This window comes from Microcaecilia unicolor, chromosome 6 (genome assembly GCF_901765095.1).
Source record: "Microcaecilia unicolor chromosome 6, aMicUni1.1, whole genome shotgun sequence".
In the NCBI taxonomy this organism is placed as follows: Eukaryota; Metazoa; Chordata; class Amphibia; order Gymnophiona; family Siphonopidae; genus Microcaecilia; species Microcaecilia unicolor.
Window position 1 is genome coordinate 253,732,514 of NC_044036.1, and position 16,634 is coordinate 253,749,147.

The 16,634-nt window shown below is 43.8% G+C and overlaps 1 protein-coding gene across 4 annotated transcripts in view; it reads right to left on the reverse strand.

Moving 5' to 3' along the window:
* The window catches only part of TNC (tenascin C), a 222,745-nt gene that overhangs the window by 69,365 nt on the left and 136,746 nt on the right, over positions 1 to 16,634 (reverse strand). For all 4 annotated transcript variants that reach the window (XM_030207149.1, XM_030207147.1, XM_030207146.1 and 1 more), the window contains exons 9-10: positions 16,473 to 16,562; positions 16,098 to 16,361 (exon numbers count right to left, since the gene is read on the reverse strand). In XM_030207149.1, coding sequence (XP_030063009.1) covers positions 16,098 to 16,361; positions 16,473 to 16,562 — 354 coding nt within the window. The remainder of the gene's footprint in view (positions 1 to 16,097; positions 16,362 to 16,472; positions 16,563 to 16,634) is intronic.

The following is a 16,634-nucleotide window of genomic DNA, read 5'->3' on the forward strand; positions in this document are numbered from 1 at the left end:
TGTCACCTCTCGTTTAGACTACTGCAATCTGCTTCTTGCTGGCCTCCCACTTAGTCACCTCTCCCCTCTCCAATCAGTTCAAAACTCTGCTGCCCGTCTCATCTTCCGCCAGGGTCGCTTTACTCATACTACCCCTCTCCTCAAGTCGCTTCACTGGCTCCCTATCCGTTTTCGTATCCTGTTCAAACTTCTTCTACTAACCTATAAATGTATTCACTCTGCTGCTCCCCAGTATCACTCCACACTCGTCCTTCCCTACACCCCTTCCGTGCACTCCGCTCCATGGATAAATCCTTCTTATCTGTTCCCTTCTCCACTACTGCCAACTCCAGACTTCGCGCCTTCTGTCTCGCTGCACCGTATGCCTGGAATAAACTTCCTGAGCCCCTACGTCTTGCCCCATCCTTGGCCATCTTTAAATCTAGACTGAAAGCCCACCTCTTTAACATTGCTTTTGACTCGTAACCACTCGCCTCCACCTACCCTCCTCTCCTCCTTCCTGAACACATTAATTGATTTGATTTGCTTACTTTATTTTTTGTCTATTAGATTGTAAGCTCTTTGAGCAGGGACTGTCTTTCTTCTATGTTTGTGCAGCGCTGTGTACGCCTTGTAGCGCTATAGAAATGCTAAATAGTAGTAGTAGTAATAACTCACTAAGTGCACATCCAAAAAGCGGTGTGGTTATGGGCGGGGAAATGGGCATTTTGTGGGTGTTTCCACATTTGCGTGCGTTGATATAGAATATGGCCCAGTCTTCATAAATACATGTGCAGGGATTCATACCACATTTATGTTGGTGTAAATGGATGCGCATAGTTTTAGGCATTTGATATCAACTAAGCGTATTCTACATACTATGCCTACATCTTATAGAATACGCTTAGGCGAAAATGATTTCCTTGCGGATTTTCCAGGCGCCATATGTTGAATCTCTTCCAAGGTGCCTAACCATGATTCTTTTCTACAAGGCACCAAACATGATATGTAGAAAGCAGCATGACAGTGATGTAGAGACTTTGAGCTAGATACTGCAAAGGGAAAAACAGGCACTGTAAAGAAGAACCAAGAAAAAGGCAAATTAGTGAAAAGAAGAGATTTAAGTGTCTACCTGTGAAGGCTAGAATAGACGCAGACCTTCAGGCTCATTTTCAAAAGAGAAGGACACCCATCTTTCAACACAAATCGGAAGAAGGCCTCCTTCTCACAGGGTCGCCCAAATCGGCATAATCGAAAGCCGATTTTGGGCGTCCCCAACTGCTTTCTGTCGTGGGGATGACCAAAGTTCAAGGGGGTGTATCAGAGGCGTAGTGATGGCGGGACCCGGGCATGTCTAACACATGGGTGTCCTCGACACATAATGGAAAAAAAAGGGCGTCCCTGACGAGCACTTGGACGACTTTACCTGTTTTTCTTACAACCAAGCCACAAAAAGGTGCCCGAACTGACCAGATGACCACCGGAGAGAATCGGGGATGACCTCCCCTTACTCCCTCAGTGGTCACTAACCCCCTCCCACCCTAAAAAAATCTTTAAAAATACTTTGTGCCAGCCTCTATGCCAGCCTCAAATGTCATGCTCAGGTCCATCACAGCAGTATGCAGGTCCCTGGAGCAGTTTTAATGAGTGCAGTGCACTTCAGGCAGGCGAACCCAGGCCCATCCCCCCACCTGTTACACTTGTGGTGGTAAATGTGAGCCCTCCAAAACCCACCACAAACCCACTGTACCCACATCTAGGTGCCCTCTTCACCCATAAGGGCTATGGAAGTGGTGTACAGTTGTGGGTAGTGGGGTTTTTTTTTTGGGGGGGGGGGGTTGGGGGGCTCATCACACAAGGTAAGGGAGCTATGTACCTGGGAGCAATTTATGAAGTCCACTGCAGTGCCCCCTAGGGTGCCCGGTTGGTGTCTTGTCATGTGAGGGGTCCAGTGCACTACGAATGCTAGCTCCTCCCATGACCAAAGGGCTTGCATTTGGTTGTTTCTGAGATGGGCATCCTTGGTTTCCATTACCGCCGAAAATCAGAAACGACCAAGTCTAGGGACGACCATCTCTAAGGTCGACCAAATTTCAGGATTTGGGTGTCCCCGACCGTATTATCGAAACGAAAGATGGACATCCATCTTGTTTCAAAAATACAGGTTTCCTCGCCCCTGGATGGGGACGTTTTGCGAGGACGTCCTCATCAAAACTGGGACATCCCTTTCAAAAATGTCCCTCCACATGGAAAGCCCATTTACAATTCCCTGAATTGTGATTGTATAGAGATTGCCAGGTGAAAGTCCTGAAATATAGATGTTCCTTAATGTGCCACTGACATTAAACTCCTGTGGCTCCAGCTGATCAAGATAATAAGACACTTCCACGAGAAAGTTGTCATGAAGGGGCATAATCGAACGGGGCCGGCCATCTATAAGGGCGGCCCCGTCAAGCGGCGTACCCGACTGTCTTATCGAAACAAGATGGCCGGCCATCTTTCGTTTCGATAATACGGCTGGGCCGTCCAAATCTCAACATTTGGGCCGCCCTTAGATATCGCCGGCGTTAGAGATGGCCACCATTGGTTTTCGCCAAATCCAAGCCATTTGGTCATGGGAGGAGCCAGCATTTGTAGTGCACTGGTCCCCCTCACATGACAAGACACCAACCGGGCACCCTAGGGGGCACTGCAGTGGACTTCAAAAATTGATCCCAGGTGCATAACTCCCTTAACTTGGGTGCTGAGCTTCCCCCAAGCCCCCCCCAAACCCACTCCCCACAACTGTACAACACTACCATAGCCCTTAAAGGGTAATGGGGGGCACTTACTTGTGGGTACAGTGGGTTTCGGGTGGGTTTTGGTGGGCTCCCATTTACCACCACAAGTGTAACAGGTAGGGGGGGATGGGCCTGGATCCACCTGCCTGAAGTGCACTGCAGTACCCACTAAAAACTGCTCCAGGGACCTGCATACTGCTTTGATGGAGCTGGGTATGACATTTGAGGCTGGCAAAAAAATGTTATTAATTTTTTTTTGAGTGGGAGGGGGTTGGTGACCACTGGGGGAGTAAGGGGAGGTGATCCCTGATTCCCTCCGGTGGTCATCTGGTCAGTTCAGTCACCTTTTCAAGGCTTGGTTGTGAACAAAAAGGGACCAAGTAAAGTCAGTCAAATGCTCGTCAGGGCCGGCCTTCTTTTTTCCATTATCAGCCGAGGCCGGCCATCTCTTAACCTCGCCCCTGTCCCGCCTTCGGTACACTGCTGACATGCCCCCTTGAAGTTTGGCTGGCCCTGCGATGGAAAGCAGTTGAAGCCAGCCAAAATCGGCTTTCGGTTATACCGATTTGGCCGGCATTAGGAGAAGGCCGGCCATCTCCCGATTTGTGTCGGAAGATGGCCGTCCTTCTCCTTCAAAAATAAGCAGGATAGGCTCCCTCAGTGGCTACCCAGGAAAGGTTGAAGCTTATTGGTGTAACAGTGGGAGGGTCTTGGAAACGAAGCTCAAGCTGCTTCCCTGAAGAGGGAAAACATTTGTCATGAAAACTATAAAAAAGAAAACTTTCATATTGGTTATTATGGTAAATCACTCCTGGTGTGCAAAGTCACCAGATGTCTAAGCTAGAATCATAAAGTGATGTTGCAACAGAATATAATACATTACAGGGAGATAATTTATAAACAGCTTAAATATGCAGAAAAACATTTTATACAGGCAAATAAGACTTATAAACTGTCCTAGGGTAAACATATATAAAACTACCCCTTAGAAAACATAGAACCTAAGAATGAACATAAGAGCATCACATTTGCCAGCATGGGTCAGACTATAAGGTCAATCTAGCCCAGTATCCTGCTTTCAACAACGGCCAGTCCAGGACACAAGGACCTGGCAGGATTCTAAAAAGTAGAAGGATTCCATGCTACCGACCTCCAGGGATAAGAAGTGGTTTTTCTTGGGTCTACCTTAATAACAGTTTATGGACTATAAACAAGGTTTGGACAAATTCCTGGAAGTAAACACATCTATATTAACTGCTTTTAACCACATCCTATTGCAATGAGTTCTACAGCTTAGTTCTACACAGAGTTAAAAAAATATATTTTTTAATGTATTACTATTTAACCACATGGCTTGTTCCCCAGTCTTTATATTTGTGAAAGAGTAAACAAATAATTCATGTGTACCCATTCCACTCTTCTCAGGATTTTATATCACATCTCACCTCAGCTGTTTCCTCTCCAAGCTGAAGGGCCCTAAACTCTTTAGCCTTTCCTCATATGAGAGTCATTACATCCCCTTATCATTTTGGTCTCATTCCTTTATATATATTTTTCTAAATCTGCTATGGTGGCATTTCTGTAAAGTGACACCTAATGTTAGGTGCCACAAAGGGGCACACTGAGGGGTAAATTCTATAGTATATGGCACCTAAAAAATTGGCACAGAAAAAAGTGCTATTCTTTCAGCCATGCTTAAAGTTGGGAATGGTTTATAGAATAGCACTTATGCCCAGGAATTGTGCCTGACTTTAGGTGCAGCCATTTGCACCGACTGAAATGTGGTGCAAATGCATGCGTGTAAATTAGGTGCATATCCCCTCATCTCAGACCACAATCACAGTTGCCACCTGTTCCTTGCTCGCTTGTTTGGGCCACCCCTGCCTCCATGTGCATAGCTAAACTGGAAAGATTGAGGGGGCCGGAGCCAAAAGTGTGTGTGTGTGTGGGGGGGGGGGGGTACATTTGACCCACCTCCCTGCCCCCCCCACTGCAACTCCACATACCTTAGCTGGCAGGGGACCCAGTGCTTCCCCTCACATCGCGCATGCTCTATTTAATCAAAACTGAGCATGCGCGACATGAGGGGAAGCACTGAGCAGGGCAGGCAACGAGGTGGAGAATAGCGCTGGAGGAAGACTTCTGCTGGCAGGGCTTGGGGACCCCTGCCAGCCAAACCAGGGGCCCTGAATCCAATTTGGAATCCTGTCTGTTCCTCCCTAGCCTCTAAAGGTAGAACAGCACCTGTCTTTCTCCTGCTTCTGTCGGGACCCGAGTGATTGCATTAAAATGATCACCTGGGTCCCATCAGGAGCAGGAGAGAGACAGACCCTGGCACTGGGCCCCCTTTGGAGGCCGGGCCCGGGGGAATCCTGCCCCCGACCCTCCCCTCTCGGCGGCCCTGGGCAGCACTCTCCAGGGAGTGGCACCCTCCCCTTCCCTTGTCAACATTTTACCTTATTTTTTCTTTTCCAAAAGGCGATAATGGCAGTGGCTTCCCTTAGCCTTCCCTACCACCTCTGGCCTGCCTCTTGATGTAACTTCCTGTTTCCTCAGAGGTGGGACGCAGTAGAGCAAAGAGGCCTATGGGAATCACTGCAGCTGCCACTGCCGCCTTTTGGAAAAGAATAAAATAAGGTAAACACGGGGAAGAAGGTTGATGAGACAGGGAGAATGAGAGTGCCATCTATAGAAATAGAGAAAGGGGGAGAGGACAGGTGGGTTTAGGGGAAAGATGTGAAGCTCGGTTTTGGCCATGTTAAGTTTCAGATGACGTTGAGACATCCAGACAGCGATATCAGATAGGCAGGCTGATACATTGGTCTGGATGCTGGTTGAGATTTCGGGGGGTAGAGAGGTAGATCTGGGAGTCATCAGCGTAGAGATGGTATTGAAAGCCATGGGATGATATCAGAGAGATAAGGGAAGAAGTGTAGATGGAGGACAGCAGAGGACCGAGAACAGAACCCTGAGGTACACCGATTGGTAGTGGGATAGAAGTGGAAGAGGATCCACCAGAGTGTACACTAAAGGTGCGAAGTGAGAGGTAGGTGGAGAAACAGGAAAGAACAGAGCCCTGGAATCCAAGTGAAGACAAGGTATCAAGGAGTAAGCTGTAATCAACAGTGTCAAAAGCGGCGGATAGATCGAGAAGGATGAGGATAGAATAGAGACCTTTGGATTTGGCCAGTAACAGGTTGTTGCAACAGAATCTTGCAATCTGGGACCTGCAGAGTATTTTGTTGGTTCTCTGCCGTTATTGAGGTGGTCTTACATAGAATTAGATAGTAGAGTGATAAGTAGATAGAAGTCTTTAAGACACTGGCAAGTGAACAATTCTGAGTATGGTCTCCAATTCTGAATGTGTTCTGAGAACAATTCTGAGTGTGTTCTTTGCCTTGCTCTGCACCGCACTTTGTGGTGCAGAGCAAGGCAAAGAACACATATAACCAGTAGGATTTTGAATTATGTTATTCTAGATATAGAAATCTGAATCTCCTCCACCCAAATACATATAAGAGCATGTTTCTGTTACAGTTTTGTAGAGCTAGGATGACAGGGTAGCATCTGGGAAGTGGTACCGTGAGATTTCAGCATTGCTGTTTAGGTTCCAGCATTTCTGCACTGCTATCATGGTGCAAAACTCTTGACCATAATAATTTTGGCCATGCTGAAATTTTGGACATGACCAAAATTATTGCTTCTCTCACCACAAGAGTCCAATGACACCCACTGTCTCTCACCACTGACCTCTGGTTCTCAGGAACAGAGCTCATGCTAGTTCAGTGCTTAGGAGCCAGGGTGGATCATCGGGAACAGCCGGAGGTCCTTGAGAGGAAGGGAAAAGTAGGCTGCCCCAGTTCACAGGCACCATCTGGGGCAGCCCAGATTTCCTTTCTGCTCAAGGAACCATAGCTGCTCCTGAGAACTACCCTGGTTGCACTGCAGCGAGCAGGCACAGGCCCTACTCCCCAGAACCGGAGGTCAGTGGTAAGAGGCAATGAAGGGAAGGGGAGCAGAGGGGAGGGGGTGCTAGCTAAGGCCGGCAGCTTCCCCCCCCCCCCCTGAATACTTCCCCTAAGAAAACACAAATCAGGAGCAGGTAAGAGGTGCAAAAGCACTGGTAAACATGTGGCAGGGGAGGGGGGTTTGAAGCCCCTTTGCTGAAGATGGTTCTTGTTTTGGCACTGGCAGAAGTATGGAGGTATGGTCTATGAGAGGAACAGTAATTTTGGCTGTGTCCAGAATTCCAGCATCGCCAAAATTATTGTGGCTAACAGTTCTGTGCTATGACAGTGGGACAAAAATGCTGGCACTCAATCAGTAATGGCCAAAATTCTTGCTTTGCTGGGAAGTGATAACAGTTCACTTGAAGACTGGTCCACAGCAAGTGTGTGATGGTAGAGTTACTCTAGGATACATATTTACGCTGGTTGAGCAAAGTGTTTGAGGAATGGAGATTCCTGCTATGTATTGGTGGATAGATTCTAAGGCTGGGGTTAGTAGCAGACTATGGTATGGCAAGCTTATGGCCAGTTGTCTCAGGGGAATACAGGCAAAGTTTTATAGCCTGTCTAGGTAGAAAATTTTTCTATTCTACCTTATTCCTTGCTTCTCCCCATTAATATGTATGGTTCATCATTTGTAAATGTTTAAGGACGTGCCTTATAAAGAGGATTAGCATGAATTGTAACTGCAAGTCAGTGGAGACAAGCAGAACCAAACCTGGTTTTACATGTTGAATGCATGAAAATATTTTTTCTTATGGAAATCAGGACTACGAGCTCAGGAATGCCTTGGGTCAAAATTAGAATTAACTAAATTTGTTCTCTTTGACACAGAGTTATATGATCACTATACTGATAAATTCTCATACTAATGAGGGTTCAGAATGATGTTTTATACTACAAATCCATAGTTTTCAGTTTCCTGGGTGATATAGGATAGCATTGTGTGCTGGTTGAACTTGTCTATTCCTTTTTTGAATCTTGCTATGTTGATTGCCCTGAATTTTGAATTAGATGTAAGCTATTGGAGAGAAATCAACTGACTATAAAGGTTCTTAAAAAATTATTAGTCAGATAGAATTGGGAGAGCCACTGGTCACCGCTGGAAACTAATTATAGGAATTAGATTAACTTTTTGGGAGCTGCTGGGTATTTGTGACCTGGACTAGTCACTGTCAGAAACAAGTTGCTGGGCTCAATGAACCTTGGTCTGACTCACCATGGCTTTTCTTATGTTCTGAAAGCCTCTTCTCTGAAATCTCTTTACTGGGAGGCACCCTATAAAAGACTGCCACAGCCTCTCCTAGTTAAACATTGTGCAATGATTTTATGAAACTTGCTTGCTTTGATTAGTGTGGTATGAGCTCCACATTACAATTAAAAAGAACTTTATATGGAATATTTTGCAGAAAAGATGGAATACCATTTTTAGATAGTTATACTCAGTTGGAAAGTAATAACAGTACTGAAGCCCATGCAAAGAAACCAAATATTTAGCACAACTTTAAACAGCTGTACAAAGTTAGTTTTGAATGTTTGCAATCAGTATGCAGATGGTGGTGGCTGTAGTCTAACATATCTGCTTAGCAGAAATGAGAGCCATCAGGTAACTTGCCTTCGGGTCTGACAAACCTCCTGTTCTTAAATGGAGTATCAAATTCACCAGAATGAATATTTTATACCTATGCTCTCTGAAACTTCCTGCCAATCTGAATGTTAATGTGAGAAGTATTTTCCATGATGTCCACTGAGATGGGACTGAGCCAGTCAGTGCACATGGCACAATGCAGGCAAACTGAAAGACATAATGCCTGGTTCTCTGTTTCTGGATAAAGACCTTGGTGAACCAAGTTCTTCATTGATGTCTGAGAATGAGGAAGCAAGGTGGTAGTCTTCTATATATTGATTGAAATAGTCTGATACTGTATTCCAGGTATGAAATGTAAAATTGATTATTCCTGCTAGGGATCAGATGTGTTCAAGTATTCTCCCATTTTGTGTCTATGGGAAAAATGTCTAGTAGATGGTGTGACCAAAAACGTACCCACCTAGAGCTTTTCTGCTGTTTTCTCAGCAACCGCTTGTAATTTCAATGTGGAATTTTACAGTTTTATTTGCTGTTACTGTCAACATTTATGTGCCAAGTGTAATGAGATTATCTTTAAACATGGTGATGTTATAGATTTTTTAGTGTGACCACCCAGTGATTTTCATGCTTTCAAAAACATTTGCACTGTAAAACAACCATTATTTGAAAAAAAAAAAAGACAGGGCACCAGCTTACTGTTAATGATGTCACAGTCATGTAGACGTTTGTACACAATAATATGAATTTGAATTTGGATATTATGATTATTTATAGATAATTTCTTTAAAAGAATTTCAGATTGGAACAGCAGTCATGGGCAAAGTGTCAGCAGATGATCTGGGACAGCCTGCTATAGGGACCAATCAACAAGGCTCTTAAGAACTTTCCAAAATGGCTGAAGGCCTGTGTTAAAGCTGAGGGTGGGCACACTGTTAGTTGATATTGAGGGGCATAATCGAGCGCGAACGCCCATCTCCATGGATGACTATTTCCGAAAACGGGTACGTGAAGGGGAGGACCAGACCGTATTAAAAAAAAAAAATGGGCGTCCATCTTTTGGTTAGAAAATACGGTTTGTACGGACCAAATATGCCATGGATTTAGTTGTTTGTGAGCTGGGCATTTGTTTTTTTAGCGATAATGGAAACTAAAAACGCCCAGCTCACAAACGTCCTAATCCAAGCCAATTGGTTGTGGGAGGGGCCAGGATTTGTAGTACACTGGCCCCCCTGACATGCCAGGACACCAACTGGGCACCTTAGAGGTCAGTGCAGTGGACTTCAGAAACTGCTCCCACATGCATAGCTCCCTTAACATGGGTGCAGAGCCCCCAACCCCCCTCCCCCAAAATCCACGACCCACAAATACCATAGCTCTTAGGGGTGGACACCTACATGTGGGTACAATGGATTTTGGAGGGCTCCCATTTACCAGCACAAGTGTTACAGGTGGGAGGGGGATGGGCCTGGGTCCGCCTGCCTGAAGTGCACTGCGGTATCCACTAAAAGTGCTCCAGGGACCTGCATACACGCAGGCCTCTAGGACTTGTTGCTGCTGTATAACCTTGGCAATCCAGTTGACACCTGAAGACTAATCGCTCCGAAAATGTCCTTTATTGGAATAAGCACCTTTACTCACAGTTAACTGCAGATCAGAGGTTGTGCCCCACTGGCAACGAGTCTCCCTGGTACTGAGATTAGCAGTAGGTCAGAGCTGGCAGAATGCTGTACAATGCCCTCTTTCAGCAACATTCAACGTAAGAATTAAGGGCTGTAACGTGGCTAACACATGAAAGGGATCTAAAACTGGCTTACAAAAATGGCCACTACCTCATGGACTACCGGAAACAAAACAGGGCACACTCTGACCCAGTAGGCAGGGGGAAAAGCACCATGGGAGTAGAACCTATCACCTACCAACATCGTGAGCATTTAACACAAGCTAGTGGAATCACGGAGCCCAATACCCTACATCCACCACAATGCATTGCTGATGTGACTCTGCAGTGCACATAACAGAAAAGGTGTCTCACTCACCCGAGACGCACGTCAGAACCAGGGAAATGCTGTCACAGGATACAACACATTCTGCTGTCATGGAGGTGGGTACGGCATTTGAGGCTGGCATAGAGGCTGGCAAAAAAGGTTTTTCAAGTGGGTTTTTTTTGGTTGGAGGGGGTTAGTGACCACTGGGCGAGTCAGGGGAGGTCATCCCCGATTTCCTCCGGTGGTCATCTGGGCAGGTGGCCACTTTTTGGGGACTTGTTCGTGAAAAAACAGGGTCAAAAAAAGTGACCCACATTAGCGCTAAGAACGCCTTTCTTTTTTCGATCATCGGCCGAGGACGCCCATCTCTCCTCGGCCGATAACCATGCCCCAGTCCCGCCTTCACCACGCCTTCGACATGCCCCCGTCAACCTTGGTCGTTTCTGCGACAGATTGCAGTTGAAGCTTTTTGGGCCACTTTTTGTGGAGCCTTTTTTCTCATGAACCTCAAAAAGTGCCCCAACTGCCCAGATGACCACCGGAGGGAATCGGGGGTGACCTCCCTTGACTTCCCCAGTGGTTATTAACCACCTCCCACCCCAAAAAAAACAACTTTACAAACTTTTTTTTTAAAGAGTATATCCTTCGCTATGCCTCTGTCCCTGTGACGGCAGTTGAAGACATCAAAAATGCTTCCAGCACCCTCTTTATTTATTTATTTGGATTGTGGATCAAAAGTAGCAGCAGTGGGATTTGAACCAGTCACCTCTGGATTGCCAGACCACTGCTCTAACCACAATCCAAATAAATAAATAAATAAATAAATAAAGAGGGTGTTGGAGGCATTTTGGACGTTCTCAACTGCCGTTGCAGGGAAGGATATCTTCAACTGCCGTCGCAGGGACGGAGGCATAGCAAAGGACATACTCTAAAAACAAAATTTTGAAACATTTGTTTTTTTCGGAGTTAATCACCACTGGGGAAGTCAGGGGAGGTCATCCCCGATTCCCTCCGGTGGTCATCTGGGCAGTTTGGGCACCCTCCTTAGGAAGGAAATTGTGTGCAAATGAGCTAACAGCGAGCAGCTCATTTGCATTCAATTTCCTTCATGCGTGCCCGTTCTTTTCCAGATTAGTGAGGGAAGGGCTTTTTCTATTCAGTTAGTGGGACCAGTGCACTATGAATCCTGGCCCCTCCCACGACCAAATGCCTTGGAGTTATTCGTTTTTGAGCTAGGCGCCTTCGGCTTCCATTATTGCTGAAAAACGATTCCGCCCAGCTCAAATCCGCCCAAATCCGATGCATTTGCCCAGCACCAACCATATTATTGAAACAAAAGATGGATGCCCATCTTTTTCGAAAATACGGTCTGTCCTGCCCCTTCACGTATCCATCCTTGGAGATAGACGCCCATGGAGATGGGCGTTCGCGTTCGATTATGCCCCTCCAGGTCTACAGCTGGTGCCTAACCACATAGGTATATATATACCTGGTTAGGCTAGTATAAAGTTATGTTGTGTTGTGTTATGTTATATGGGATTTACAACCATGGGATTTACAACCCGCCAAATCTTCAATTGTAGAATTCAAGGCGAGGTAACATAAAAAGATGTTGATGCATTTCATCAGGATATGACAACAAACTTTAGAAAATAAAACCAGTACAGGCACAAACTAATTAATTAGAAAACAAGTGTGTCTTTAAAACATTTCTAAAAGCAAATAAATTTGGTAAAAAACCGCAGATCAGTAGGTAAATCATTCCACAGATGAGCTGTAGCAAAAATAAAAGATCTGGAGAATAAAGACTTAAAACGGATTCCTTTAACAGATGAAAAAGCCAGTATTAACCAGTTGCAAGATCTTGATGATATTGTGCTTTTTAGCAGCTTAAAGCTGTTCACAAAATCAGCCGAACAAAAATCGTAGAGACATTTAAATACAAGAAATAACAGCTTAAATTTAACTTTGGTCAAAACTGGAGGCCGGTGTAGCCTAGCCAACAATGGGGAAACTTTGTCATACTTCGAATATCTAAATATCAGCCTGGCTGCTGAGTTCTGTATCTTCTGTAACCTATTTATTTGTTTAGCCTTAAGTCCTACATACAAAGAATTGCCATAGTCCAGTAAGGGAAGAATTGATAATTGCACTATAATCCTAAAGTGTTCACATGAGAAATAAGAATGTATTAAAGGAAGTTGCTTAAGCTTATAGTAAGCTTTACGTATAGAATTCTTTATCTGACATTCCATAGATAATGAATGGTCAAGTATAACACCTAGCACCAAGTGTATTCACAATGCATGGTATATCAAAATTCAATCAACTGAAACTAAATAGAAAAGGCTCTTACCTGTGCCCTGTTATAGAATTGCCCTTTTAGGGCTAAATTCTGTATATGGCGTCTGAAAAATCTAGGCAGTAAAATACACCTAGGCACGGACCCCGGATATTCAATTCCAGGCCGCATCCTGTGACTAGCATTGAATATCTAGTTTCAGTGTTGTCCGCGGCAGCTTAACCAGTTAAGCCAATATTCAGTGTTAATCATAGGGCTAGATTCTATTTAAGGAGCCTGAAAATTCCATATGAAAATAAAATACACTTAGGCGAATTCTGTAAAGTACACCTATATTTTATAGAATAGTCTTAAATTTCTACGCAGTATATAGAATACGCCGAGCACCTCTCCACATGACCAAGCTTAGTTGCAGCCATTTACCCCATGTTTTACTTGGCGTAAATCCCGACACCTAAATTAGGCACCCAGTGGGTGTATTCTATAACATGCATACATTTTAGAAATGCCCTGCCCCACCCCATTTCAACTATGCTTAAATTATAAAGCACACCAAGTTACAGAATACGCTTAGCGAGTCATGCACATAAATCTTAATTAATGCCAATTAGTTCTGATAATTGTTAACATCCAATTGACTACGCTGATTAGCTAGTTAACCAATTAAGCTACGCACACTGTTAATAAATTTCGATTTCCGTGCGGAAATTAAGACGCGACATATAGAATCCCAGGGTTAATGGTTAAAAATAGGCCTGCTATTTATGTGGCCTGTGTTAACCGCTAAACTTAGCCGGTTAGTGTTGACTATTTATACTTTACCAGCTAAGTCACGTGACATAGTGGCTAGCCACTAATCCTCAGATTTTATATAGTGTGCCAAGATATCTGCACCGAAATCGATGCGGATTCTATAAGAATGCGCGTAAATTAACATGCTTAACAAGCTAATGAGCGTTGATAACAGCACTTAACAAGCAATAATGAGCATTAATTGGCACTGCTTAGAATTTAGGCACACATTTCACTAAGTATATTCTGTAATGACGTGCGCTGAACTTCTAAAATGGGCAGGCAAAAAGGGGCGTGGTTATGGGACGGGAAATGGGCTTTTTGTGGACATTCCAAAATGTATGTGCTCTAGTTATAGAATATGGCCTAGTGTGCCTAAATCTACACACAGGGGTTTACACCAAGTTTTCGTTGGTGTAAACAGATGCACATAGATTTAGATGCTGAAATATAAACTAAGTGTATTCTATAGTCAGCACCTAAATCAAGGCACTGATGATAGAATATCTTTAGTCTGCACTGATTTCAGCACTGAATTTTTAGGCGCCATATATAGAATCTCCTCCTAAGGGTGAATATTCAGCAGAGATAACTAACTATTTCATTCTGAATATTAGCAGTTAGTCAGCTAAGTGCTATTTTACCGGCAAGAAGCTATTCCTGGCCAGTTAAATAGCACTGAATATTGGGACCAAAAATCTGTAGCCCTTGGTTTGTCTGTCTTGTACCTTCATTTTGTGTATGTATATATGTCTTTCAGTTAGGGGTGGCATGATGTATGCTATTATAAGCTTGCCTATTTAAAGTAATTCATATGGACAATGTCTGAATGAAAGCATTGTACTGAAATTGTGCCATCTGAGCTCATGTATTTGGTAAAAGAGAACAGTTAATAGTGAAACAAAGGATTATTTCATTTCAAGCTCTGCTTGTGTTTTCAATCAACCTTAATCAATTCCTGCACTTTACCATGCTCATGGGTGGTTCCTTTTCACAGTAGTGAAATAAAACTAATAGTACATGAGGAGGCAGCAGGAAGCTGAAATAACAAGCTCTGTTTAGTTTGGCCTGATCAAAGTTTCTCTGCACACTTAGCAGTCATTGACAGAAAAAGATGAAGAAAGGCCTTGCTTTTGAACCCTGATTCTTGCTCTTTCAAATCTTTCAATCACCACTCTGAGAGAGCCCAGAGCCATGTGGTGCTACCTATTGGCACTTGCTTCTCATTCCCAGGGAGTGAAAACTCAAAATACAGGGCTTGAAAATAACAGTGGACTGTGAAATAGAGGTATATGAAAAGTTCAAACTGCATTTGAATATGGCAGATTTCAGCCCAGTTTTATTTTCAACTTTATGAGATGGGCCCTACAGCAGATGCGTGATAAATGTGTTAGCAGACACCAACCATTAGTAAGCGACTCCCTAGATAAAATTGTGCTAAGGCAAGGGGACACTCTATGAAGCTAACATGCTATAAATTGGAAACAAATTGGAGAATGTAGTTTTTTACCAGATGCTGGCGGTAGTTCAACCCCCAGCGCGTGCCATTTCTGGAGTTAGTGTAAATATTGAAAAAATATTTTCGCAGGGGGTTACCCATCGGTAATCAAGCAGCGTCATGTACAGCCCGATTACTACCAGGTTAGCATGGGATCCCTTACTGCTACCTCAATGGGTGGCGGTAAATTCTCCCCCCTAAAATGGCCATGCAGCAAATGCAAACTTATCACACAGCCATTTCCTTGTTTGGTTATTTTCATACATTGCGGTAAAAGGGGCCCAGATAAGCAGCAAAAATGGCTGCTGCAGTTAGCAAAGGGCCCCTTTTACCACAGCTTAGTTAAAGGGCCCCATAATGAACAAATGCCTATATTAATTTTCTGGTTGCCCATCCCTTCTGTTGAATTTGTTGCTGGAAGATGGGGTCAAGGCAGTTAGAACAACCGGATTTAAAAGGGTTTAGAAGATCCTGGAGGAAAAGTCCATAAACCATGTAAACTTATGAAAACAACTGCTTACCCTTGGGGGTGAGCAACAATGAATGGATTTACTTTTTGGATCTTCCAGGTATTTACAGTGACCAGAACTAGTAGGATTGTGGACTCAAGGGACCTCTGGTCTGACCCTTCATGGCATATCTTATGACTCATCATGTTAGTGATCCCCCAAAGTACTCTGTCTCATTGGCATGGCTCATTGTTCATGAAAAACAAAGGAATGTTCTTCACCATAACAACATACTGAGAAAAAAGTTGCAATGAAACTAGGTTAAGAATTAATAAAGTGCACTCGCTCCAAGTTTCTGTAAAGTCAAAAGGTAATGGTTATCTTTGATGTTATAGTGCCTTTAAAATAAAATAATGATTAAATGCAACCATACTGCAAAACAAAAATTAATAGCAGAGGTAATAACATTCTCTGATGGAGAAGAGGTACATCATACTAGTTACAGTGAAAATAAGAAAAGGTGGAGCAAGTTGTGATAGCAAAAATAATTGTTTATCTAAGAAAAGGAAGCATGTGTTGTAGACCCAGAGCCAAGTTTAATATTTTTAATCAATACTATCCTGCCTGATTTAGAAAGCCAAGGAAAGTCAATTAGAGTAGAGCACTCAGTTATTAACAAACCCAGCCTAATATGTTAATTCCAATATCATTACTTACCAGTAGAACCTTTCACTGGGACTGGTCTGCTTTTATGCTTTCCTTTCTCAGCCACAAGGGTAATGTTATAATCTGTGTTTCCATCCAGTCCTTCCAGGATGTAGGTGGTGTATCTTGGAGATATCAAAACTTCATTCGTTTTGCCAGTGGAAGACACATAAATGATCCGGTACTGATCAATTTTGGACTTGGGTTTTATCCAGCGCAGTGACAGTGTACTTCCAGTGGATTCGGTGACCTCCAGATCTCTGGGAGGATCCAAGTCTACAATTTGAAAATCAACAGTTTAAACTAAGGCATATATGCTGGTTTCTCTTGTTTATTGAGGCAGACATACGAAAGCTATGAGGATGGAAGCCTAATGTTCCTTCTTACCAGTTGCTGCATTAATGGTTGCTGGGTTACTCTCCTTGTCCTGCTTCACAGCAGTCACTCCAATGCCATACTCTGTTACAGGTTTCAGACCTAGGGAAGAAGATATAAAGGATGGTATCTAAGAACTCGATTACATTCTTGATCAGTTTTCAGTATTCCTTT